At 47.4% G+C, this 27,124-nt stretch overlaps 2 protein-coding genes across 3 annotated transcripts in view; both read left to right on the top strand.

Moving 5' to 3' along the window:
* Positions 1-16,618, top strand: part of Acoxl (acyl-CoA oxidase like) — a 296,568-nt gene extending 279,950 nt beyond the window's left edge. Inside the window, exon 19 of the mRNA XM_057781242.1 lies at positions 16,029-16,618. Coding sequence (XP_057637225.1) covers positions 16,029-16,217 — 189 coding nt within the window. The 3' untranslated portion in view covers positions 16,218-16,618. The remainder of the gene's footprint in view (positions 1-16,028) is intronic.
* A 2,510-nt stretch (positions 16,619-19,128) lies between these two features.
* The window catches only part of Bcl2l11 (BCL2 like 11), a 38,559-nt gene continuing 30,563 nt past the window's right edge, over positions 19,129-27,124 (top strand). Inside the window, exons 1-3 of one of the 2 annotated variants that reach the window (XM_057781696.1) lie at positions 20,692-20,900; positions 21,709-21,845; positions 22,014-22,103. In XM_057781696.1, the coding sequence (XP_057637679.1) occupies positions 20,692-20,900; positions 21,709-21,845; positions 22,014-22,103 (436 nt within the window). Of the gene's footprint in view, positions 19,341-20,691; positions 20,901-21,708; positions 22,104-27,124 lie in introns of those variants that run through there. The other variant, XM_057781697.1, reaches the window with a different exon arrangement.

Below are 27,124 nucleotides of genomic sequence, written 5' to 3'. Positions count from 1 at the left end.
CGTGTGCACAGAAGTACTTGTGGTTTGGAGGAGGTAAAGTATTTGTTATGCATACACTGAACCATCTTTGCAGTCCCAAACTTCATTGACTAAAAACATGAAATTCTAATCTCAGTTCCTGAAATCAGCAAATTGGAATACGTATGCACTTTTTAGTTTAGCCCCAAGTCTCTCAGCTCATGTCATCCTTTGAAGTAGACAGGTGGTGAATGGAAAGTCTCACTGTGCCCTCTGACCTGGGCACAGCCACCCTGCTCTGTCAGTTCTACCAGCTCTGCCACTGTGAGCCTCCCTCGAGGACGTACAGAGAAGAATCAAGCACAAGCGGCCATGTGGTCAGATCCCACTGCAAAATCAACACCCAAGGGAGCTTTCCAGTTGGGCCGTGTTGAGTGAACCTCAGCCTCGCTGTGCGCTGCAGATAAAAGGAGGACCCTCCTCGGTGTGGTGGAGGCAACTCTGAGCCAAGTGCTGCCTAGGGTTCTGTTTCCTAGAACTGGAAATACGATGTCAATGAGTCACGGGCAATGAAAGATTTGCCAGGCATCCAGGGGGGCTTGGGAAACCCGGGCCCAGCAAAAAGGAGGGTTAAATCTCTACCTCTCAGAGGGAAATCACCCATGAGAGTCAAACACTGAAAACTCATTCATGAAATGAGAAAAGAAATATCATCCAGAACTATGTCCAAGAAATTTTGACACTTCCACCCCTCCAGTCAAGTTCATTTCACTGCTTTGTCCAAATGTTCTCTTTTGAGGCAGGACACGTTTGCTGGAGCTAAGCCCACCTGAGTCTTTCTCCCATGACTCGTAGCCGGTTTTTTTTTTTTTTTTTTTTTTTGATGTAGCCACAGATGTGTCCAGCAGAGCCCAGGTCTTGCTTTGCTTCACTTGTAAGAGGAAGCAGAACAGACCAGGCTGCCTTGCAGGAAGAGATGATTCATTCTCTCCCAGAGTGGATGAGAGCTGCCAGGAGTTTGCTGATGGTGTGTGATCTGGGCTCTTGGCTGTGTCTACTCCTACTAGGGTGACCCCTAGGGCTAGAGTTTCAGTTTCAGTTCAGTCAATCAAAGAATTGAATTGCTGAGGAGGAGGAGCAGTCAAGGCTGATGATGGAGGGCCTCCCTTCAGTTCCCAGTGCCGCTGGCCCAGGGCTTTATTCTTAGATATGGCTCGGAGTGAGAATGTGCAAAAGTGTGGCTGACCCCACGTCCCTAAAGCAAAGATCCCTGAGCTACTATTTGTGATACCAGCTCTTCTCAATCTTAGCTTCCAGGAGAATGCATGCCCCATGCTTGGGCAGTCACAAGGCTCAGGAAGGGCTCATGGATCCTTCACTTGTTACAGATGCCTCCTTGGCCCTGTCCCATGCTCCATGGGGTGTTTTTTCTGAAGAGCACTTAGATTCCCATCCCTGTTTCCTTTGGCCCAAGCCACCTGGATAGAGGCCGCTCAGCAGATGGGCAGATCCAGTGCCGTGTGAGCTCCGGTCTCCGGCAGTGGATACTGAAAATATCCACAGGAGTAGGGAACTGAGGCAGGGCTCCTTGGCCCACGGCTTTCATTTTCTTTATAAGAAGTATGAGAAACGTTCCTGCTCTCCGCCAGTTTAAGCTCATCTGATGTGGCTTCTGGTGAGGGCTGAGATAGAGAAACGCTGCTGGGACCTCCCCATCAAAGGGGAAAGGTACTGAGACCTCGCCTGCTCGGGAAAGGAGACACAGGCCCCACCTAGGGCCAAGATCAAGGAGTAGGTTGTGGTGCTGGGTTGGCATCGCTCTGGAATGGTCACACTGGACATGTAACTAGAAAGTCTGAGAATCTAGTTGGAGTTGAAAGGCTAGCTAGAATGGGGCTGAACTCACTGTCGCTTCAGTAGGATTCCTGGTGCCCCTCCAGGGGACATCAGGGAACAACAAGAGCGTCTGTCCTAGCCAACCATCTATTCCTAGGACCAAAGACCTTAAAACAGAGAGATAGGAAGACTATTAGTGCCGTAGATCAGTGTTAAGGTCAGGGGATTGCTCCTTCTCCCTTCCCCTCCTGACCCCTGTGTGCACCTCAGTGGCATGAAACACAAGCTTGACCTGATAAATGGAGTCGTTCAGCTGAGGTTAAGAAAATACGAATGATGTTTGGTTTCTTTAGTTTAGCCAGTAACAGGAGAGCGTGAGGGTATACCCCACCCCCAGCCCTGATTTTCACCTGGCAGCCACCTGGACAGACTCTGTGCCCACAGTAGAGCTTTGTGTATCTGGGAAACGAACCGGGATCATTCCGTTTCCTCAGTTCAGGAGCAGAGGGCAGAGTTATCTTGTAGGTCTCCAGTCTTTGGGTTCCGGCAGGGGCATCACCCTAAGTGCCTCAGGGAGATCCTTAGTGTGCTGGGCAATTGGGGCACTCTTCTCCATCAGGATTTGGAACTCACCCAGGGTTCACAAACTTCTGATGGTTGGAATTTGTACCTAAGAGTGACTGTGTTATACCAAAAAGACACCACCAGATGGATCCCACCAGACCCCAGTCACAGCTTTGGACAATGATTTTATTATGATTCCTGTAAACCGTAATGGATTTCACTTGCAACAGAAGCAAATCATCCCCAGTGTGTCAATTTCGATGTAAGTTAACACACTTATAATAGCAAATATGTTAATGGTTGCTTATCATTTTCTGAAGGTAAGTCACCTTTTCCCTTCAATTATTACTTTCAAGATTTCTTCATTTATTTTTATGAACATGTATGTGTGTGTGCCTGCATGGGTTTATGTGTGCCATGTTCATCCTATACCTAATGAGGCCAGTAGAGGGTGATGGACCCTCCAGAACTGGAGTTATGGGCAGTTGTTCGCTTCCAGATGTGAATGCTGGGAACCGAACCCAGGTCTTCTGGAAAAAAATAATAAAAAAATAAAAAAAACCCAGAAACGCTCTTAACCACTGGACCAGCTCTCCAATGCCTTCCCCTGTTCCCACCTGCTCTTTCATCTTAGAGAAAAAGCATTGCTGTGTGGAGTTTAGAGTTTCCCCTTCCCTGGGAAACTCAGAATTCTTGGGACTTAGCAACCCGGCAAGGATAGCATGGAGGGGTGAGAGAAAGGAACAGGACTGGCCTGTGGGAGCTGGTACCCTGGGGAAGTGGGGCTCTTGCTTCTCCTTTCCTGCCGATCACAGCCGTCGGCTCACATCAAGGCCATAGGCACTCATTCTGTTAAGCTAGTGGGTTGCTGCTGAGCAAATGCTAGAAAAATGTCAGGTGTGAGCGAAGGAGATTTTTGGAAAATCTTTTGGGAAGCAGATATTCTATTCCTTAACATGTGTGATAAGTGTGCTTATTCTGGGATAATTTTACAAGCTGCTGAGCTTAGATCTCATTGTATACATTTTACACCAACTAAAAAGCATTAGAAGTCAAAGGAGGAGGCTTCTGGGTCATGTATAAAATTCTCTTATTAGAATCTAACTTGGCGTTTATTCTGTGATTTCTTTGGTTTTCTTCCTTAATTAAATGTTTCCTTTTGGGGAATTACAAGTTCACTCTTAAGAATAATGCACAGTAGTTTTGCAATTTTTCACCTAGTTTCCCTTTTTGGTAAAATCTTGTAAAGCTTTAGAACATCCCATGCAGGATTTGGATGCAGTTGCCTTGACACAGAGAGAATGCAGTGTGCTTCCATCGCCGCCACAGGAATCCCTCTTGGGGCTCTTTTATGGTGATACTTTCTTCATTTTTTTCTCTCTTTTATCCCAGGTCACATGCACCAATCTGTTCTTCATTTGCATAATAACCATTTCAGTGCTGGGTCGCATAACATACACACTTTAGAATCATTTTTCCCCTTCTGCATAATTTTCTGGAGATCCATCTAGGCTGCTCTGTGTATCAAGAGCCTGGTTTATAATTACTGTGGCTTTATGTCAGTTTGAATAACCGGTCACTCACTGAAGGATTTGTGAACTGTCTTTAGCACTAAAACCACTTTCAACAGCAGTGTACAGGACTTCGTGTGAATATAAATTTTAATTTCTCCAGAGTAAATGCCCCAGAACTCTTGCTGGATCATATAGTGGATACATGTTGGTATGTTTAAGGACTTGCCAATGCCTGTCTAGAGCGGATGTGACGTTTTTGCGCTCCCATGGTCACGTGTTAGTGATCCAGATGCTCTGGTTTTCTTTGCTTGAGCACAACATTTGGTTGTGTTGCCATTTTCTGTCTTCACCGCCCTGGGAGGGGCGCAGAGGTTGTTCCATGTCCAAGCATGCTTGTAACTGATCAGTGAAGCCTTTTTTATGTGTCTTCTTAATGAACTCCATTAATCCTCATCTCGATGTCATCTCCGTCTTGACCTGGTTGTCTGCCATCCTCATTCAGCCTGACATTTTCCTGGTTCTGGGTACGATGAGGGACTTCTGATTGAAACCTGAATGTTCGAGGCTTTCTGTCACAGAAGATGCTGGATCTGCTTCAGTTTCTTTAGCACTGTGGTGGTGGGGAATTGGGGAGGGGGCGTGTCTCACCTATCATCATGTAGTAGGGATAAAAATTCTGAGTTCTCTGCTCAGTCACTGCTCAGAGACGTTCTGGTTAGCTTTTAACTGTCAACTCAACACAGTCTGGCCCGGTGGTTCTCAACCTTCCTAAGGCTATGACCCTTTAATACAGTTCTTCATGTTGTGGTGACTCCTGACTATAAAATTATTTTTGTTACTACTTCATAACTGTAATTTTGCTACTGTTATGAAACACAATATAAATACCTGATATGTGGAATATCCGATATATGACCCCTGAGAAAGGCTCGTTTGACCCCCCAAAGGGGTGGCCACACATATGTTGAGAACTGGTTTAGAGTTGCCTGAGAAGGCAGTCTCAACTAAGGGATATTCCAGATTAGGTGGGCCTGGGCAATTGTCTCATTAATTAATGCAGGAGGGCCCATCCCACTGTGGGTGACATCATCCCCTGGATTGTATAGGAAAGCCAGCAGAGCAGCAGTGAGCTACCAAGCCAGCAGTGTTCTTCCAGCTTCTTCTTCGAGCTCCATCTTGGACTGATCCCTGCCCTAACTTCCCTCAATAAAGGACCATTACCTGGAAGTGAAATCTAAATAAACCCTTTCCTCCCCTTGGCTGCTTTCATTGGAATGTTTACTCGCAGCGACAGAAAGGGAACTGGAACAACATATAAGGGACAGGCATGCTATCCTATCCTCTTATTATTTCTAGGGAGTGTGGGGGGTTCAACTAGGCCTCACTGGTTCCTCCCTTGTGGGGGAGACACGAATGCCAGGTCACTTGGTCCACGTGGCCTTGTCACTTTCATGTTAATGCTAAGTTCTGAATCTAACCAGGCCTTCTCTGACAGCACCCTATGTGAGAGATGAAAGGCCACTCCTCTGCCAGGAGGTAGAAGGCCTGGCTCCCCGTGAGGAGCTCACTACAACCTACTGGGATAGAAGACTATCCCTGTGGCCCTCTGAGCCCTTGGGAGTGTGTTGTTTAGATGAGCTAGGACAGCCAGTGTAAAACTGTGCAGTGCGGCTGGAGTGTGTTGTTTAGATGAGCTAGGACAACCAGTGTAAAACTGTGTAGTGCGGCTGGCCTTACTTGGTCCTTTGGCTAGAGACAGCGGGCTTTTGTTGGGCTATTTGTCAACCTCTGTTGGTATCTCTAGCTTCTTCAGCTACAATGTGGATGTGTGAGTCAGAAAGAAAACTGAGGAGATTACCAAGGTCACCCAAGAGCCCACAGTCCCTAGATGGTCTGTTTCGTTCTTCTCTCCGGTTGGTTTTACTATAATATCTAGAGTGTCTACTGTGCTGAAGGGTGGAATAGGGAATCTGTCATCTCAGAATGAGCATTGACGACGATTTTTGGGCAAGAGAAAAGTAGGGTCAGGTGGGATGGGTTTTGTGCCTGTGTGCTGGGGCTGAGCCTCAGGTGAGCTAGAGGAGTGCACTACCACGGAGCTGCAGCGTAGTCCAGTCGGAGTGCTTTCTGGAAAACTCGCTGACCGCAGGCCCTAGGTCAGTTGACTCTGGGAGTCCCTCGGCCTCCTGCTGAAGAGTCTTCCTACACTCTTTCAGCCTCTGACTTCATCGCCCTTCATCTAATCCAGAGGACCGCACAGGCCAACTTCCAAGCGAGGGAGATTCCTCTGGAAAGAGCTGTCCTGCTATGGCAAAATGAAAGAAAAGAAAATACATGCATTTTACATTTAAAAATTATGTCATGGGGCAGCAATTAGAGTCAGTGGGTGAAGGCACTTGCCACCACGCCTGATGACCTAAGCTCAGTCCCTTGGGATCCACTCGATGGAAGGAGAAAACACACTACCAAACTACCAGAAGTTATGCTCTGACCCACATGGATGATATGGCATGTTACAACACACACACACACACACACACACACAAAACTACATAAATGTAAAAATTATTATTAGGTCTTCGTACTCTCTAGGTACCAAAAGGCACCCTTTATATATAGTGATAGAGATAGTAGATGCTGCTTTTTATGGTTTACAAAAAACAAAGTTTGCTTCCCCTAAAATTGCTTTAATCATTCTTTATCTTTTACTTAAAATTTTTAATTAAAAATTAAAATAAGCCAGACAGCAGCAGCACACGCCTTTAATTTCAGCACTCAATAGGTAGAGTCAAGCAGACCTCTGTGAGTTCGAGGCCAGCCTGGTCTACAGAGCGAGTTCTAGGACAGACTCCAAAGTTACACAGAGAAACACTATTTCAAGAAACCAAACAACACCAACAAAATTAAGATTTAAAAAATGGGACTGATTTTGCTTACACCTAGATGTGTAAATTTTGGTACACTTTAGTAAGTTTTAGCAGAAGGCAGGATCATATAACACAAATGTTTATTGCAGAAAGTGCCCATTGCCTGAGAAGTGGGAGCCACCTTCCCATCCCTGCCTGCCCGTGTTCCCTGCAGCTCCCATTAAGGGTTTATAACTCAGGACAGAGCTTCCTAAGAATGGAGGCCCGCAGACTGACCCCTGCCCAGCATGTGTCTGAGATTCCCTAGTTCATTCCTTTTTTTTTTTTTTTTTTTTTTTTTTTTTTTTGGTTTTTCGAGACAGGGTTTCTCTGTGGCTTTGGAGCCTGTCCTGGAACTAGCTCTGTAGACCAGGCTGGTCTCGAACTCACAGAGATCCGCCTGCCTCTGCCTCCCGAGTGCTGGGATTAAAGGCGTGCGCCACCATCGCCCGGTTTTATTCCTTTTTTATTCTGGGTAGTGTTTCTTTATGGAGACTTCTCTGGCCTCTCCCTGCCTCTTCTCCCTCCGGAAGTCTCTTAGCCCTTAGAACTCTGCTGTGTTGTGGCCTCTGGCAACTGGCCTTCACCTCCAGCTGACCTCAGGCTTGAATATTCACAGAGAATGCAAGTCTCAAGGTCACAACCTACACCAGACAAGTCTCAAGGTCACAGCCTGTTCCAGAGGAGCTTATTCGTGGATATACTCCCTCTCTCTGTTAATATTCATTTTCTAGACCTCTGGTGATGTCGAGCATCCTTTCAAGTGCTTTCTGGTCCTTTATGTCAATATTTGAGTGGAAATATCTAATTTTGTCCTCTGCCCTCTTAAAAACTACATAATATTATGTGGTAGGAATTTGCTAGACACTGTAAACACAAAAACTTTTAATTTTTCCATCCCGTGGCCTGCTCACTTGATCTATTGTATCTTTTGATAAGCATCAGGCTTTAGATTTGGCAAAATCCAAGTTGTTGGTTTTTAATTTTCTTACGAGCGCCCTTGTGTCTTTTCTGGAAAGTTTTGCTAACTGAAGGCTGTAAAGAGGCACACCCATGCTTTCCTAGAAACTAAATGGTGTTTGCTTTTACAATGATGTCCACTTCCTATCTCAAATTAATTTCTGGGTATAGGATGATGTAGAGGTGGATTGATTTTCAAAAGGTTATCCAAGTGTCTAATCCCTACTTGTAAATAAACCTCTCTCTGTCCAGCGAAGTGCTTTGTCTTCTACTGGGAGAATCAATTGAACATACACTTATGAGGTTTCTGGGGGTGGGGCTTCATATTCCATTCGTTGATTTTTCTATTTTCACTAATATTGTCTTGGTGGTTATAATAAATCTTGCATTGGTTGAATAATACAGACCTCCTATATATTGTATTCCTTTTAAAAATTGTTTTGGTTATCCTATGGATTCTTTTTTAATTTTTCTATACAATTTAGAGTTGCCTGAACATTTCCTGCTTATGTTTGCATTGACTCTAATGCCCGTTTGGAAAGAGCTGATACTCCAATAGTCTGTGAACACGGTGCCACTCCATTCAGTCACTTGTCACCAGGAGACCTTTGTAAATTACTAATAGACGTCTTGGCCATACTTCATTACATTTAGCCTTAATTTGTATGTTCTTAAAGTTATTAAATGGTATGTTTAATTGTACATATTCCAATTACATGTTCTAGATGTAGTATATACACAACTATTCTTTTATATTTGCTTGCACACCTAAGTCTCCTAAGTCCATATCCTACCTACAGACCCTCTAAGTATTGAAGTGCATATCTGTCATTATTATCAAGAAGGTTTGCATCCTGAAAGTTTTGTCTTCATGGACACAAACGATTTTAATAGCAACTTGCAAGGGTTACTGATTCTAGTTAGGATGTGAAAAACGTTGAGAGAATTTTGTTCCCATGTGAAGAAGATACAGAATCGGGACAAAGCATAGCCATTCTGTGTGTTGGCACTGTGATTAAGGAAGAATGATGAGGGGCTGGAGAGGTGGCTCAGAGGTTAAAGATCACTGGCTGTTCTTTCGGAGGTCCCGAGTTCAATTCCCAGCAACTACATGGTGGCTCACAACCACTTGTAATAAGATCAGGAAGAATGATGAAACAGTTTCCAAAACAATGAGGTCTTTGGGGATAAACCAGAAGCCCTGGATGCTTCAATCATGAGGGGAGAGGTTGTCTAGAACGTACACAGATAACAGCATGGGCTTATCCAATGGGGGAGGCGGCTAACATTGCTAGAATTGGGAAACCGGAAACATAGTAGCAGACACTGCTCCAGCAGTTCCATGGTGCAGAATATCAGACTGGCGAGGGTGTAAGGCACAGAAAGGTCTGCAGAGGTTGCAGATACTACCACATTCTAGTCAGGAGACTTAAGCACCCATAGGTTTTGGTATCTGCAAGAATGTATCCCAGTCTCAGAAACACTCCCTGAAGCCTCCAAAGGGATGTTTTAGTTCTGGCGGCTTGTGAGGCTTCTGCCCTTGAAGAAATGTTTGCGACTGAAAAATCACTCCCTCTTGGGTATGTACCTTATCAGGCTAAACCATCAGTTGATTAAAATACCATATTCTTTGGTATTAAAAGGTGTGAAACTAATGCTGCAGCTCTATGATAACCACCTAATTGAATATTCTTTCTCGTTTTGTGTAAATGCCTTTGTCTGTTAAAAATGCTACCAAGCGCAGCCCTGTGGTTACTTTAATTCCATTGCCAATACTTTCATATGGTTTCCTGTATTCTGAAGAGAAAGCGATGCGCACTTCTTTAGAAACTTGTCCTCTTATGAATCAGCAGCAGCTTGAATCAATGTCAGACGCTTTATTAAGTGGTTAAAGTTGGTGCCTCTGTGTCAGCGCTTTTGTCTTAGGTAATGGTGATTAAGCATTCTCAGTAAAATAAATGCCAGATAATAAGGAAATCACATTTAGTGCTAACTAGAGAATCTAGAGAGTCTGTGATAATAATTGTGGGAGGGCTAGGGATGTAGTTCAGGGGTGGGATGCTTACATGACATGTATGAGGTTCCGGATTCAAGCCTGTGAATCACAAATCATCATCATCATCATTTTTCTATCTTCGTGTGTGTGGCTTGTGTGCATGTTTGCATGTTTTACATATATATGGGCATACGTGTATGCTCATGCATGTATATGTGCATGCATGCAGAGGCCCGAGATTGCTATCAAGAGTCATCCTTAATTGATCCTTTCCCACTTTATTCTTTGAAGCAAGGTCTCTCAATAAAACCCAGAGTTCTTTGGTATCACTGGTCTTCTAGCTAGCTTCTCTGAAGATCCTGTTCCTGCTTTCTGAGACTGAAATTGCAGATGGACCTCCATAACCAATAGTCATTTACATGGGCTTTGGGAACCTGAACCCCAGTCCTCAAACTTGGTCAGCAAGCATTTTAACCACTGAGCCATCTCCTCAGCCAGAAATAATGATATTTTGTATGCTCAGTCCACGCAAGAGTCACGTAACACTTCTTAGCGATAAGAAACGTACCTTGTTTAGAATGGCAGTGTTGAGGGTCAAAGTCCCCTCTTTCACTGAAACGGGCATTTCTAGGAATTCTTAGCAAATAGTTGAATGCTGTGTTACTCAGTTGAAAACATTGTGACAGGAAGGACATTTTGAAGGTCTGTCTGTCTGTCCTCCTACCCTCCACTTAGCTTGAATGACATGCTGCCGCCGCTGCCGACGTTGGCTTAGGAGGGCAGCCTCTTCAAATGTAACTTTTCCACTTCTGCCAACACTGTCAGCTAGGATCTGAATGAATGCAGAGTGTTCCACTGGAGTCTTGACTGATTCGACCCACAGAATTCTGTTTTGTGCCTACTGAATCTTGACCACAGAATACACCATGGGGGAGCATGTGTTTTTGAAACTGGGGGTTCAAGCAAGCTAAAGAGTGATCCTGCCATGAGCAATGGACCTGTGGCCAGTAAAGACGGAAGAGCCCTATCTCCACATGGGGGGAGAGATGGGAGAGAGAATCTCAGAGTCAGGTGAGAGGTGATGCTTTGTAAGCCTATGGGACATGTCGACCTCTATGCTGTAAGTCGGTGCTAAGGTGGCATGTTACCTGTAGAGGGAGGACTTACTCTCTGGCTACTCCATGAGACAGTGTTAGCCTTTATAAAGACTAAGCAATTTCTCTTACTTTTCTCTTATCTGTGACTGATCCCTGACAGGAGGCAATTCAAAGGAGGAAGGATTTACGTAGGCTCACAGCTCAAGGGTCCAGTCTACCATTGTGGGAAGGCATGGCAGCAGGAGCTTCCTCACATCTTGTGGATGGGGGACAGGAGCTCAGTTGGCTTTCACCCATTTTTATTCAGGCCAGGTCCCCCAGCCGATGGGGTGGTTCAGCCTGCATTCAAAGTGGTTCTCCTGGCTCAGAGCAGTCCTCTCCTTAAAAGCCATCAGAACTCCCCCGCCCTCCCCTGTCCCTCCACACACATACACAAAGGTGTGTCGTCTCATGTATGTTCTATATGTTTACCAATCCAATCAAGTTGATAATCAAAATTACCCAAGGTGAAAATCTTAAAAGGCGTGTAAATGGGTAGGGAAGGAGCCAGAGAAAGGTCTCTGGGTGTTCAGTGAAAAATGCCAGTTATGCGTCACAACAGGAGAAAGATATTAAGTGATAAGCACATATAATACAGAATATCGGACTAGGTAATGTGCACCTTTAATCCCAGCACTCAAGAGGCAGAGGCAGGTAGATAGATAGCTGTGAGTTTGAGAACAGCCTGGTCTACATAGCGAGTTCCAGGCCAGCCAGAGCTGTACAGTTAAGACTTGGCCTCAAAAACAAAACAAAAGCAATACAGAAACCTCATTTTACCAGTAGCTTAAATTTTATCCCCATCACATCTTTGGACCAAGTGATTTTCTTAATTATTTGAAGATTCCCATCCCTTTGTGTGTGGATGCTTGTGTGTTTGCATGGGTGTACATGTGTGTGTGTGCATGTGCGTGTGGTAGCCAAAGTCCACATTGAGTGTCTTCCTCGGTAGCTCTCTTCCTCTTTTTCTTTTTCATAGACAGGGTTTCTCACCAAGCTTGGAACTCACTGAGTGGGCCAGACTGTCCAGTCAGCAATCCTCAGGAATCCCCACCTCCACCAGCAGTGCTGGAATGGAAGATGTATGTTGTACCAGTTTATGTGATGTCTCTTGTTGAATAGCTCAGGTGTGGGTCCTCACGTGTGTGTGTGTGTGTGTGTGTGTCAAGCACTGTAACCCTGAGCCATCTCTCCAGCCCTGAAGATACTCATTCTTGCTTTTTAAAAAGGTTCATTTTAGTTTTTATGTAGGTGTATGTATGTCTCTGTGTCAGTGTGTATACACACACATGGATCCCATGAAGTTTGATATAAGCACAAGTACTTATAACCGTATGCAGATGATGGGAACAAAACTCAGGTCCTCTGCAAGAGCAGTAAGCACTCTTCACTGCTGAGCCATCCTCAGCCCCAATTCCTCTTCTTTTTTGGTTTCTCTCCCAATATCCAGGTTCATCAAAACTCAAGTTGGCTGAAAATAATGGACAAGAAATTACTCAATATCAAACAGTCCATGATGGAAGTTAACTCCAACTGGTTCCTTTTGAAAAGGGCGTATAATTGATGTAGCAAGTTTATTTGCTTTGCATTTCTAAATATTAACCATCAATAGTGTTTAATTCCAGTTCTGTGAGGCTGCAACCTTGGCAGTTCTTTGGGCAGTCTTCAGTGTGATCATTGCTGGGGTTGTAGTAAAGAGGGCACAAAGTGCTGGGAGGGACAAGGTAGCCCTTTGACAGCATCAGCAGTGGGTGCTGCCTGTGAGTCAAGGCTCCTTGGTCCTTCTTCATCAGGTTTCCATCCTTCATCAGGTGATACTGGACAGAAATTGGTATCAGGGTCCCAGGAAAGCATGAATGGAGACTGTGAAGCCTCTTTTAAGGCCCCAGCTGTAGGATTCACTTTCTCGACATTCTACTGCCTAAACGAACCACATGCCCTCTAAAATTCATGGGATGGATATAAAGACTCTAGCACAATGTTCAAGCAGGAAACACGCTCATCTCATTAGCTATTCATTTCTCCATGCCTTTCAACTTGGGTTTCCCTGAAAACATCTGGAGCTGGAAAAAGAGGCAAGACACACAAAAGCAGAAAAGGCTTACTCACAGAGGTCAAACAGTGGCGGGGTACCACACCCTGAAAACTCCTATATTGTCAGGGCCTTGCTGAGTGAAAATAAGAGAGCTTAGAGGGTGGGAAGCTTAGAGATTGCTGGCACGCGGCTATCCCATCCTAATTGGCTTTGGCAGTGCTGGTAGAGCCAATCAGAAGAGAAGACACTAGTGCGAGAAGGTGGGGATAGGAGCCAAACAGGGCAGAAATCCTTTCTTTCAGGTTACATAGTAATATATCCACTATCTCGATCCTAATGCTTCTGCTTGTTTCATGATTTGCTATTTATTATTTTATGTGTCATACATACATGCAAGTACCTGCAGAGGCCAGAAAAGGGTATCAGATTCTTTGGAACTGGTGTTATAGGCAGTTGTGAACCACCTAACCTGGGTGCTGGGAGCCAAACCTGTGTCCTCTGTTGTGGGATATTTGATTGCACTGTGTGAAAGACACCTTCTGATTGGTTTAATAAAGAGCTGAATGGCCAATAGCTAGGCAGGAGAGGATAGGAGGGACTTCTGGAGAGAGATAGGAACTCTGGGAGGGATCTGAGGAAGGCCTGGAGAATTTGCCAGGGAGATATGGAGAAGTTGAATGTCCAGTATGGAGGAGAGGTAATGAACCATGTGGCAGAGCATAGATCAATATAAATGTGTTAATGTAAGTTATAAGACCTAGTTGGGAACAAGCCTAAGCTAAAGCCAAGCTTTTATAATTATTAAGAACTCTCCATGTCATTATTTGGGAGCTGGTGATCCAAAGAAAGTCTGACTACAGTCCTCTGAAAGGACAGCAAGGGCTTGTAGCCCCTGAGTCATCTCTGCAGGCCCTATTCAAGCACTTTTTTTATTAAGGGATTGAGTTTTTATTTTAAGATTTATTTTTAGTTTATGTGTATGAGTGTTTGCTTACATGTACATATATGTATCATGTGTGTCCCTGGTGCCCAGGGAGGCCAAAAGAGAGCACTGGATCCCCTGGAACTGGAGTTATAGAGAGCTGTCGGCCACTATGTGGGTACTGGTACCTGATCCCAGGTCCTCCGCAAGAACAGCAAGTATGCTTAACCACCGAGCTGTATCGCAAGGCCCTACTCAGGTTTAATTTTTTTAAAGCCTCTGAAACTTTGCAGTAGCTTCCTGATCATAAGAGGTTATGACTATCTCCAGTGTGCCACGTGTCGGTAAGCTTTTCAAGTCCATCATGGCACCCAACACAGGGCAGGACTACAGTTTAAATACTGGAAGCGAAAGGAGGGGGATGATTATGAACTTATTAATAGGCAGAGCTGGATGGGAGCAGGGTGTACCACAGGAGCCCCACCCCATCTACACACTCAGGGCTCTACTGCAGTGAACATGCAGAAAACCAGAAGGACAGGTGTTTTAGACTATGCGATAGCTTGAGATTTAGAGAGTATCTCGCCAGGAAATGTTTGGTGTTCTTAGGCGCTCATTCCTGGAGGAATATGAGTATAGAAATACTCTTCCTCACCCGCCATTTGGTGCTTCTTCTTCTTCTTCCTCCTCCTCCTCCTCCTCTTCCTCCTTTTCCCAGCAAATAGAAATCATGTAATTTCTGCCTCTGACCATTAAGTCTACAGTTAGAACTAGACAAACCGAACCCATAGTGTTCTCTCACAAGCCTTCTTTCAAAGCAAGTTTCCCCCATTGGCGACTACCTGACAAGAGTTGGCCTCATCGCCTTAATGGAGCCCAAAGGGAACATTATCTTGACTGATTACATGATGGCATGTGGCGAGTTCGGGGACTGTATAGCATCTCATGGTTTTGAAATGTGTGGTTAAAGACATCTAGAGTTGACAGACTAGTTGGGGATTTGCCAAGAGTATTAATTACAGACTTGGAAATCTAGTCAGTTGCAGTCTGTCTTGTCGCATCTTGAAATGTAATCAAAGTCTTTTCAGTCCTTATTTCATGGTGCCTAACCACGGTGCGTGAAGAACAAAGCTTTTGATTAGAAATCACAGGTACAATAGGACACATTTTTAAGGAAGAAGTCCTGAATGTGCCCTCCCTGCCACACTTCTTCCCCCCCCCCCCCTCATTTGGGAGTCACTATAGTTTCTGAACACCTGAGATGATTTTGGAGGGGTGTTGCAGAAAAAAAAATCAGTACTAAAATATGGGCAGCACACAAGGACAAGGGTGGGGCCCATAAAAGTGGTTTTTAAAACCATGAAAATAAACTATGAAGTCTGGAGGTTATTGTGATTTAGTCAAAGAAATGTATAGCTAGCTTTATGAAGACTTGAAAAAAATGTCAGAGTTGTAGTATGTAGCTACTTTGGGAAAAGAAAAACAGGCCTCTGCCCTTGTTCAGATCTAGAAAAATAATCCTTTATTTTCGCTGCCTTGGATGTGGTGTGTGTGCGTGTGTGTGTGTGTTGGCAGTCAAATCACGGAAAATGAAATAGAAACACAGCCAGCCAGTGCAACTTCTCCAAAGCTCTAGCCTGCCACATCCCTCCCTTCTGGGAAGTCTATCGGATGTACCTGCCGTGGCTAGCAGAGTGCAGCTACGGCTAGTCTGTTTACCACTGTTGGAGAGCACGGAAAGTGATGGGCTGCGCTTAGCCTTGGCTTGCTTGGTGGTCCATCCAGTCTTGGGGACCCTCGCTCCCCGCCTTTTAGGCTCTGTTGGCACCTTCTGCCGCTCATCTTTTCAGACTCTTCTTGTCAATTGCCTCTGCGCGCCAGAGGGTGGCACTCCAGAGGTGAAGAAGGAGGGCGGGAAGAAGAAAAGGGAGCGAAGAGGAGGCAGTGTTAATTCTCAGACCTTGGTCTCTTAGTTACCAAGATAATCTTGGGAAAGAGCTCCAACCCATAAACCCTTAGCAGAAAAACCTAGATTTCGGCAGGACCTGGGGGTCTGAGGCTTAGAAATTTTAAAGAAGATACAGGTTTATTTGAAACAATAACTTCCTGTGTTGTGGAGAATTTCAGCCCTTGGGGGCGGATGGAAAGTCCTCCGTGAGCGCGCCCACATCCGACCTGTCCCTTTGTGTTGTGTTTTGCAGTTGCTGGATTTGTGCGAGTCCGTGAAGGATGACGCCCTGAAGGTGATCTCTGCCTTTAACATTCCACACACCAACCTCCATGCACCAATCGCAGGAATTCCCAACCCCCGGGCTGCCTGGGCCTTCTACCCCGCACCTACACCAACGCTGGTGCGGGAAGGGGCGCGCTCCCAGATGTCCAAGCTGTGAGCCAGACTATTAACCAGCAGGGCAAGAAATGTAGTGGCCGGTCCGCAGCTTGCCATGGAGTTCCCTTCAAATACTCCCAGAGTTGGAGCAGGGGCCAAAGTGACAGGTGCACGACCACCATACTCGGGGGTTTTGGGTCACGCAGAGGGGGAGATCTGGCTAAGGTTAACAAAGCTCAGGACAGGTTATGGGGCGGGGGGGCGGGAGAAGGAGACTAGATGGAAACCCGGGGAGTACAGTGATTTATCCTGGTCTGTTAACCTCTCCTGGCCCTTGCCTTGACCTCTCCCAGCCGCTGCGCTGGATCCTCAGACGATCCGGTGGTCTTGCCTTTGCTGTCACCAGTGACTCAGATTCCAAGTGACTTCGAAAAACTCTGGTGCTGGGTAAAAAAAAAAAAAAAAAAAATCAAAACATAAAAATCAAACACCCTCGGGCAAAAAGGGCGGAGGAAAGCTCCACCCACTCCAAGTGCGGGCAAAAGTTCAACAAGGGGTGCTTAGTGAATCAGACTTGCTTCAAGCTCTGCTAGAAAACAGGCTGGCGAGAGAGAGGGGAGCGTGATCCTGGAATCGAGCTGGTCCCACCAGGTAGGCGATCTCCCGACCGCAGGACGACGAGTGACAAACGTTTCATAGCGCTACACTATAATCTGCCCTTTAGAAAAGCGTAGACACAAGGTTTAATAAATTAAGCGATAGAAAAATGCTCCCGCAGCTTGGAGGGGTAGGGGATGCGTGCCTGGGGAATCGCTGCAATAAACTGGTTTGGAATTTGGAGAGATTACACAGGCGGAAATGAATTTCTCATTTATGTCCTGACTTTGGCGTTGCCCAGTTTCACTCCTAACTCTAGCTATCGTCTCTCTTCCTTCTCTCCATATCCCGTTGCCAGCCTCGGGAAGGCACGGGTGACCCACTAGCCCTTCCCACGTTGCTCTTCTCTGCCAGCAAGTTGATCCCAGGAGTTCTCCTGACACTGCGGGAAAAGGCTACAAGGGCCCAAGGGCTCGCAGCCACCTGTCGTGAGGCATTTGGTGGAAGCTCGCTAAACTGCCTTATTCTCAGGTGATGCAAAGAGCCTCCACTTCCAGGCCGTCTCCCCAATTAAGTCCTAAATAAGAACACATAGCCCAGCCTGTTGCTTTCCCCAGTGCCTGTATGTTTTCTTTTAGCGTGCCCAGAGTTGCAAAATCGGAATACTCCTGGGTAGCCTGCTCCTACAAAGAGAAGGGGCGATAAAGACTTTCTTTTTTCTTGTATGGTTCTTTTCTAGCCCGATTTGGAGGTGCACGGCTCCCGGTCAACAGCGCGGGGCAGGCAGACTTGTTATTGGCTGAGGACTCTAGGAGCAGTAGCAGACCGGGTTGCATGGGTGGGATGCGGAGTGGACAACGCACAGCGCTAACTCGCACCCTTGGTCAGGATAGACCTGGATCTGCCGCTGCTTGGCTGCATCCACACCAATGCCCTGCGCTCTTGTAGTGAACACCCCTCACCCACAGAAAGGACATGGCTTTTGCCGTGAGTCCCCCAGCTCCCCTGGGAACCAGTGGCTTCTTTGATCTCTCTCAGGATTCACCTGAGAACCACGACTTTAACCCAGGGCTGTGCTGTGTCACGCTGACGTTAGAACCGCTTATAAACATCGAAATGACCAAGATGGTTCGAAGTTGGGACGATAGGTCGCGTCACTTGTTCATGAAAAGGTCACTTCCTTCTCTCTGCCAGCCTGGATGCAGGCTGGGTAGTCCTTAAATCGAGTTTCTTTAATCTTCACACTTAGGATGCCGGATGTTCCATTTCCAGAACAACTTCTCCCGGTCTCTGCGGTGAGAGAGTGAAAGGGTTTGGGGGTGGGGTGTGTGGCACCATTGACTTCAAGTCCTCGACAGGGGAGTCTTGAAGGCCTCAGGAGGATCAGGGGATTTTTCGACTCCCATATGGCTTTGCCAGCACGACCCGAAATCTGCTGCTGCGTCCGCAGTCACCAGCTTCAGTCGGCTGATGGACAATTCTTGGCGGTAGTCTGTGAGCCCCCAAAATTTAGAGACATAACGCACGGCACAACCGTCTTTCCTCGGTAGACCATCCCCATTTTTCCTTATAGTTATTCTTTTATAGTTTCTTTCTCATTCCCTATTTTATATGCTTGTCGTGCACGCCTATTGCGACCCGAAGCTGAGCTGTAGACCTAGGATCTTCCTGCCTTTTCTCAACTGTCCTTCCTACCTCTTAAGAAACTGGGCACTGGGGAAAACAACAACAACACACACACCACTCACGACCAGAGAGAACCTAAATGGCGATACAAGACAGTGGCGTTGAAGAGTCCTGCATGAGGCACAGCTGAGGAGGGGTGAACATTTTGCTAATTTGGATTCCCCGGAGGCCATAAATTTTTGGAGAGGACAGTCAAAGGCCAGTGCCCATTCTTGCACCAACCCAGTCCCCATGGTTTGGGGCTGAGAAGCTCCGCAAAGCAAGCGCGCAGGGACTCGTTCTCCGACTTCCCACTAGTGCCCGAGGCAGGCTGGACACAGCAGTGTGCCCTGAGCGCCCCCTAAGTTCCGCTCTGCGAGGTGGCCGCTCCCAGCGGACAGGGAGGGGCAGAGAGGGGCGGGTACGTTTGGGGTGGAGGATGGGCTTGCTTGCAGCTGCCCGCAGGCCAAGTCACTAGGGTAAACACGCTGGGGTGGGCGGAGCGCGCGCGCGCGCGCGGCGGGGCTACCCTCGCCAGTACCTGTCGCAGCCTGCACGCGCCAGCGGCCAGGGGGGCCGCAGGGGTGGGGTGGGGCTTGCTTTCCGGCTCGGTGAGGGCTGGACCGAGCGGGGGCGGAGCCCGCGGTGATTGGGCACAGGAGCGGGGGCCCAGTAGGAGCAGAGTCACTGGGCCAGGCTGGTTTCACTTCGCTCCCTGCAGACACTGGGTCACCAGCTGGTTGGAGCTCTGCGGTCCTTGCCGCCGTCGCCGTCACCGGATTCCTGCAGCCGCTCTGCGAACCGTGCCCCACTTGCATCTGCACAACCTCTGCTGCTCCCCCGCCGCCACCGCCTCGGCGCCCTTCCCCTGGCCCTCGTCCCCCCAATGTCTGACTCTGATTCTCGGACTGAGAAACGCAAGGTAAACTCTCCGCGATTCGCGATTTTCGGGGCGCAGGCCGGGGACGGATGGAAGAGAGGCGCCTCACCCGCGGAGCCAGTTCATCTGTCTCTGGTGTCGCACGTGCGGGCGGAGGCGCTGGTTTGTCCCGCTTGGCGCGCGACTGCAGGAGGCGAATGCCGCAAAGTCCGGGGCCTCGGTTTCTGCCTGGCAGGGCATTTCTGGGAAAAGGTCGTAGGCACAGAAGCTGCGGGTACTTAGCCGAAGTCTGACTTGGGTCGGGATGCCGCACGAAGGGTTGGTGAGGCATCTCTCGCGGGCCGGGAGGGCGCGTAGACTCGGCTTGGAGGCGAGGACCCGCCGACAGCGCGTCCAGCCGGGAAACGTCGCCGCGAGCCAGGCAGCCCGGGAGAAGTAGCCGCGCGTTAGCCACGGGCCGGTAGACTTGGCTCTTCGCTGGCGCTGCTTCATTGCGGAGGTTTATTAAAATCACACGCGCCCTGACTTTGCTTGTATTCATTCAAGCCACGATTTGGCCACAGTGCCCGATTTCGTTGCACAGATGTCTCGGTCAGCCCGGTTCAGTTTGCGAGCGTCCTGTGGACCCCGAGGACCACAGTATCTACAGGAGCCGAGAGATCCCGTAGGCGTCCCAAGACCACTTAGGGCACGCGAGTTCCGAGCCCCGGGCAGCCGACTGCCCGATCGGCTCTATGAAGCGGGATCGCAGCGGGACCCAGTCGCATAGGCTGGTGGCTCGGTGATCTCCGGGGCCTATTGCCCCTAGGCAGGCACTGCTTGTGAAAGGCTAACTGGACGCTGGGGGCCGGGGGTTTGGAGGTACACGCCCGAGAGACCCGAGATGGTCGTTCATATTAGGTGCTTGTCGGTGACACATGGGGCACAACAGGTGAAGTTGCAGAGAAGTTCAGCTCGGGACAGCGAAGGCCGTTACGGTCTTTGCCCCGAGTGGCCTGGAATGGGATCCTGGCCCCGCGGGTCCCGCTTTGTCTCTAGAGTCCCGCTGCCCAGGCGGCGGGAACTCCCGCAGGGCGCGCGGCGTCCGGACCGGGCCCAGGGGCGGGGCGGGGCGCGGAGCGAATCAGCCCGGCCCCCTAAGTTCTAGCCAGAGCAGCGGCGGCCGGTACAGCCGGAGTGGCGCTGGGCGGCGAGTTTGTCAACAATCGCCTCGTCTTCGGCTGCCTGACCCGTAGGCGCCGCCCCCGCCGCCTCCGCCCATTGGCTACGGTGGGGAGCCACCGAGCGCGGGCCAATGGGGAGCACTGGCAGCCGGCGCCAGCGGCGCAGGGCTGGCGGTGCCCGAGCGGCGGCGGGAGCTGCGCGCGAGGGGCGGAGCGGGAGGAGGCGGAGGATGATCCCGGCGGCGGCCGGTGCAGCGCGGGCCAGAGGCGCGGCGCGCGAAACCTTAGGCTCCCCAGCGGAGCGTGGCGGCGGGCGGACGGGCAGGCGCGGAACTCTGGAGCCCACGGCTCGGCTTTGTTTTCCTTGCCTTCTCGGTGGCGACGCTCAGGGGTCGTCTGATTGGCGCAGGACACCGCGCTTGGAAGGGAAGGGGAGGACGTGAGTTTGCGAGGTGGCTCTGGGAGTTAAAGAATCTACGGGGTGGAAGCAGCCGCCCGCCGGCTATTGCCGAGCGCGCGCAGCTAGGTGTGGAGCTTGCAAGGGAACGGCTCTGATGGCCCACATTTGGAAGTGGACACATTCCGACAAGGTTGCTCGCGAGAGAAATGGTTTCGTGTTTGGGGTGGCGCGCAGGGGGTTGGCAGCAGGAGGGACCTTGCGGCCGAGGGCGCTCGACCCGGGCGGAGCTGCGCTCGGAGTTACAAACTCTATTGTGACGCACTTACTACGACTGACGGCCGCTGCCAAACCTTCTCCAGACTTGCTGCCCTCAGCATTTTCGGCAAACAATGGGGCCGGAGCAGGGAAGGCGGCCAGCCGCCTGCAGTCTCTGCATCTGCGCCCGCTCCTGTGCTCCAGTGCAGTGTCTGAGCCCGGGAAATGAGAGCCCGCTGGGACTTTCAGACTTGATACAAGTTTGTCCTGAACGAAAAGCACGAAATGTAGTAGACTTCCCACGAGCTGCTCCTCAGGAAACTTCTGTGCTTGTGTATGTGCGAGAGCGCGCCAACCTCACAAGCTATGGAGTGGATACTTTGTTTTGTTTGGTGGTCTAATTCAGTTTCACCCGGCACCAAAATAAACACCTTCATTATTTTGAGTGCACTTTTAATCTTATTCGGAAGATAGTCAGAAAAGTAAACATAAAGATGTGAGGTATACTCTGGACTTTTGTTAGGAGTAGGTGAAATGATTTTATAACTTAGTTTGCTGAAGATAATCTTTTTTTCTCCCGGTTTTCTTGCAGAAAAAAAGACCAAATGGCCAAGCAACCTTCTGATGTAAGTTCTGAGTGTGACAGAGAAGGTGGACAATTGCAGCCTGCTGAGAGGCCTCCCCAGCTCAGGCCTGGGGCCCCTACCTCCCTACAGACAGAACCGCAAGGTAATCCCGACGGCGAAGGGGACCGCTGCCCCCACGGCAGCCCTCAGGGCCCGCTGGCCCCAACGGCCAGCCCTGGCCCTTTTGCTACCAGATCCCCACTTTTCATCTTTGTAAGAAGATCTTCTCTGCTGTCCCGGTCCTCCAGTGGGTATTTCTCTTTTGACACAGACAGGAGTCCTGCACCCATGAGTTGTGACAAGTCAACACAAACCCCAAGTCCTCCTTGCCAGGCCTTCAACCATTATCTCAGTGCAATGGGTAAGCCATACCCGGGTAAGAAAAGAGGCAGTTGGTGTGTGCTTGTTCGAATATTGGTTCAGGGATGTGGGTAGCATTTGAAGCCTCTGTCGAGTGACTTATTCTATATTTTGATGGAAACGGAAGATGTTTGGAGATTCCCGACATTTTTTTTTAATTCGCAAATTTTGTGACATGAATTTATGGAGGTACAAACATCAACCTATTGAGTTGCAAAGTTTGAATCTCTGCAGCCTTCAAGCTGAAGCTTATAACCATGGTATGATTGCTTTTAAATGCTAAGCTTAGATATTAATATCATTGGGTTGGAAAGGGACCTGGTCAGATATATAAAATATTTAATAACCACCGGGAATGTAAAGGAAGAGATGGACATGTTGGTCATTTCTGAAGACAGCATCTGCAGAGATTGTGTGTCACAGAACCAACATAGAACCCTGAAGATGGTTTTATGCCTCAATTCTTCCTAAAGCTTATTCTTGCTTTAAGGGATTGAATTTAGTATGGATGGGATCAGATTGTAGATTTTTATTTCAATGGCTAAAGTCAGTGTTAGAATGTGTTTTAAAAAAATACATTCTTGTTTTGGAAATTTCATTCATGCCTACGGTTTCATTTGATCAAACTCATCCTCTCTCCCTAACAACTCCCAGATCTATGTATGTGAGAATCTTAACCAAGAGTGGCAGAAAATATCAATGACAATGCACAGTAAAGCTGTTGAGGTAGGGGCAGTGGCATTTTGGAGAGTTTGCCCCATCAGCACTGAAGTTGCCCCTGACTGTGGCCGTGGGGACATGAGTGCATCGTAACCAGGCCTGCAGGTCCCAAAGTCAAATGTCCTAACATTTAAACATTGACAACTACAGTAGCTCCTTTAGTGAGTGCTAAAAGCCAGATTGAGACATCTGTAGACTTGATTTGACTCTTAGAACAAGCTTATGACTTGGACTGTGCATATTTCTGGTTCACCCCAGGAAAGGGATGGCTCTGCACGTTGCATCTCCACCAAAACCAAAAGTCTGTATCTTGGTCCTCATCCAGAACCATGTTTGGTGTGTGTCCCGCTAGCCAGTCCTGCAGAAGAAGACATCAGGAACGTGTTCATGGTGTCCGTTAGCACATTTGGTATCTGAGCCATATGTTAGCTGCACGTTGCCTGAGTTCTGGGGACTGTTAAGTCCTCTTAACTGAAAGGAACTGGAAGTCTGTGCCGTTATTACTTTAGCTATTACTGGCAGTAGTGTTCCTGAGCAGGCACTTGCCACCGTTCCACCCTGAAGCAGCCTAGGGTGTGCATACATCTACAGTGCGTGCTTAGTTAACAGGGCTCCCTGGTATATGTGCATAAAAAGCTGCCTTTTAAGGACCCTCTGGAAGCTATTAGGGTTTTACACTGCTGGCCAGGCTAATGGTCTCTGCAGGTGGTGGGATAATCTGGGGAAATATTTTCTCCTTCCCTGCTAACTAGGAATACTGGACGAGTCCGTGCCTTTTCTAATGGGAAGATGGTCACAGTTGTTTTGTTTGGGGTCCCGTACTCTTTGGGAAGCCAATTACGGTGTCATTCACCATGATTGGAGATGACAGGTCAGGGCTTTAAAGATCACGATCTCCACTCTTAGACAGAGTTGATGGTTATACCTGTGCAGTATTAGTCGGGAGGACAGCTCAACATCTGGTAAGCTGTGGGTTTAAACTGTAAGTTACAGGGGTTTGTGTGAAATTAATGCACCAAGGTAGGGTTTTAACAGTAAGTTCTTGAGAGATTTGATTGAGGAGAGGTTATGTTAGGATGGGGTGTGGCAGAAATTACTGATGGGTAAGAGGACCTAGCCAGATATTAAGTTAAATACACTTAGAATGTTTATCCACAAATATAGTGATATTTCATTTGTATTTTAATAAATAAAGCTTGCCTGAAGTTCAGAGAGTAAAACATCCATTCACTGGCTCTTACCTCTTCTTCAGTCCAAAATGGCGCGCCTGCCTCCAGGAATCCTTAGAATGAGACTGTATGTGAGAGCTGTTTCCTCCGTCTTACATTCCTCTCTAGTGCTGGGATTAAAGGTGTGCACCATTACTGCCAGGTTTCTATGGCAAACTAGTGTGGCTACTGGGATTAAAGGTGTGTGTCACCACTGTAAGGCTCATCAGTGCGGCTGTTTTACACTCTGAACTTCAGGCAAACTTTATTTATTAAAATATAAAAGAAATATCACTGCACACAACTGATGTTTTTTTTCTGGCTGTCCTTGGTATTGCTTCTGCCCATAGACTGCTGAGCTGAACTGAGATGTGGTCTCTATCTTTTTGGATTTGTTTAGTATTTTTTACCCAGCCATTAAGATCTTCAATGGTGCTTTTGATAAGTTATTGCAAAATACATTTTTCACAAAGGAGCCTTTATGGTTGGTATGACCCACTGGAACACAAATGGGAGGTTACGCAGAGATCCTGCTTAGCTCGGGGCTCCTCTTCTCCCCTGGCAACATATGATAGGAGACATGGAGTGTGTCTTAAAAGCTATGTCCTACCACGAGGACAAGATGTAGTGTTCCCTCCTGGGGAAAAAGCTATGTCCTTGTATCCTCCCATCACTAATGTGTTGAGAGAGAACCTAGGGCTTTTCCCATCAAGGTAAATTCTCCTCTACTGAGCTGAACCCTGCATCCTCGTGTCTTTACCGTAGTGGGAAAGGAGAGTCTCACTGGAGATACACAGCAGATAGGTACTATATTAGACATGGCTTCAGTTCCCTCCATATCTGGTTTTTCTAAAAACATCTTGAAAGGACATTTTGTTTACACTGTGGAGATCAGTGTAACGAAACTACCCTTTTCCTTGATTCTTGCCTCCATACACTCTGGGAGGATTGACTTGACAAACCATTTCTTGGTGAACGCCTGATTGTCTTAATAAAAAACCTTCCACACCCACTGGCTGCCTTTTCTAGTGTGTGGTTTCGCCTCAGTTGATCTTTGTACACATTCTCCATCTGAACCATCATTGGTTTAATCTGGAAATGCAAAGTAGATGAATGTTGATTGACAGTACTGTCTCTGTGAGGTGTTTGTGAACGTCTCAAACTTTGGACTTGTTCCTGACATAGCAGAATTTGCGGGTGAGCGTTAATTCCCATTCTTCCTTGTACCCCTCAGCATCCTATGGCAAGTGGTCCCTTCTTTAGATTGAGAGCTCTCTTCGGGAAATAGGACATCCTTCCTATGCCAGAGTATGCCTAGCAGGAGATGTTGGGCTCAGTGGAGATCTATCTGGGAGCCTGTCCATAGGGTTGTGTTTTGTTTTTACCATGCTGGGAATGGAATTCAGACCCCACATAGAGCAGGATTTGACAACACGTATCTAATCCCAGCACATTTGTGGTGAGATGGAGGTGTCCTCTGACCTCTGAGTTTGTGCCCTCTATCACAGACACAAACACACGTGCGTGTATGTATACCCACAAGTAAATGGAGTGGTTTCCCGGGCGATCCCTGTAGACACCCATGTCACATGTATACAGGGAGTGCTTCGTTTCTTTCCCTGCCCTATTGCACTGACCAGAACTTCATAGTTATGTTGGGTGGAAGTCAAAAGCAGTCTCAAGGGACGGCAGCTTTCTGTCTAAAGAGTAAAGCCACTAACCATATAACTATGTTAGCTATAGGTATTTTGAAGATACTTTTATAAAAGTAATAAAAATTAGGCCAGGCGATGGTGGCACACTCCCTTAATCCCAGCATTAGAGAGGCAAAGGCAGGCAGATCTCTGAGTTTGAGGCCAGCCTCGTCTACAGAGCAAGTTCTAAGACAGGCTCCAAAGCTACAAAGAAACCCTGTCTCAAAAAACAAACAAACAAGTATTAAAAATTTGGACATTTTACCCAGACTCCTAAGTTCCTGAGAATTTTCAGAGTTAGATTTTAATGATATGTTTACACGGATTCTGTTAGCCTGTTGGTGTGATGCATTTCAGTGTTTGATTTGCATTGTTAATGCTCTGGATGCCTGGGATAAAGCCTACTTGGGCAGAACATATTATTTGTATACACTGCTGAATTGAATTGAGTATTTTATTGAGCAGTTTTTACACCTTGCGAGAGGTGTCTGTTAAGGCTGACTGCTTTCGATATTAAGGCCTTAATGAGTTGAGAAATAGTCTCCCTCTTGTATTTCCAGAAGAAACTATGAAAAAGCAGTACTAATGCTTTTGGGTTTTTTGTTTTGTTATGTTAAAGCCAGTATTGACTTCTCTTGTGAGAACGTGGTCTTAGATTTCTGGTGTTTGGGGTTGGGGGTATACAGTTTAGATTCCAGACTTAATTCTGTGTGTTTGTGTGCTTTTGGGGGGCTATTCTGGTTGTCAGCTTCTTCTTGATTATACTCTAGTAGTTTGTGGGTTTTGAGAAAGGGGAATATTTTTCTAATCCGTTGAATTTATGGTTGGAAAAAGCATTTGTAGCATCCTTATTGTTTTAGATGAATGCAGGTTTTGTTGTGATAACTACTCTGGCAGCCCCCAACCACTGATGCGTTTGAATACTTGGTCCCCCATTGGTGGAACTGTTTGGGATGGATTAGGAGGTGTGGCCTTGTTGGAGGAAGTGTGGCACTGGGGACGGGCTTTGAGGCTTCAAGTGGCTGCAGTCAGAGATAATGTGCCCTTTGAGAAGAGAGATGGGAGTCCTCCGCTGCAGTTCTAGCTAGTCCTCGGCTGCAGTTCTAGCTGGCTCCCCATCTCTCTGCCATCCAAAGCTTTGGCCCTCTGGAACCTTAAACCCAATTACGCTTTGTTTTATAAAGCTGCCTTGCTCGGCCTTGGTGTTTTAGCTCAACAATAATATAGTAACTAAGACAGCTTCTTTCTTGATGTTGATAATTTGTGTCAAAAACAAACAAAATCACCTGCCAGTCTTCTTAGAGGTTTGTTTTCTTGCTTCTTGTAATAAGCGATTTTTGTTTCATTGATTTTTCTTTTTTCCTGTATCCACCCTTTGTTTTCTTCTCTTTGCTTTTTTT

The sequence above is a fragment of the Chionomys nivalis genome, chromosome 9 (assembly GCF_950005125.1).
Source record: "Chionomys nivalis chromosome 9, mChiNiv1.1, whole genome shotgun sequence".
In the NCBI taxonomy this organism is placed as follows: Eukaryota; Metazoa; Chordata; class Mammalia; order Rodentia; family Cricetidae; genus Chionomys; species Chionomys nivalis.
The sequence above is the reverse complement of the archived record's forward strand: the minus strand, read 5'-3'. Positions and strand labels throughout refer to the sequence as shown.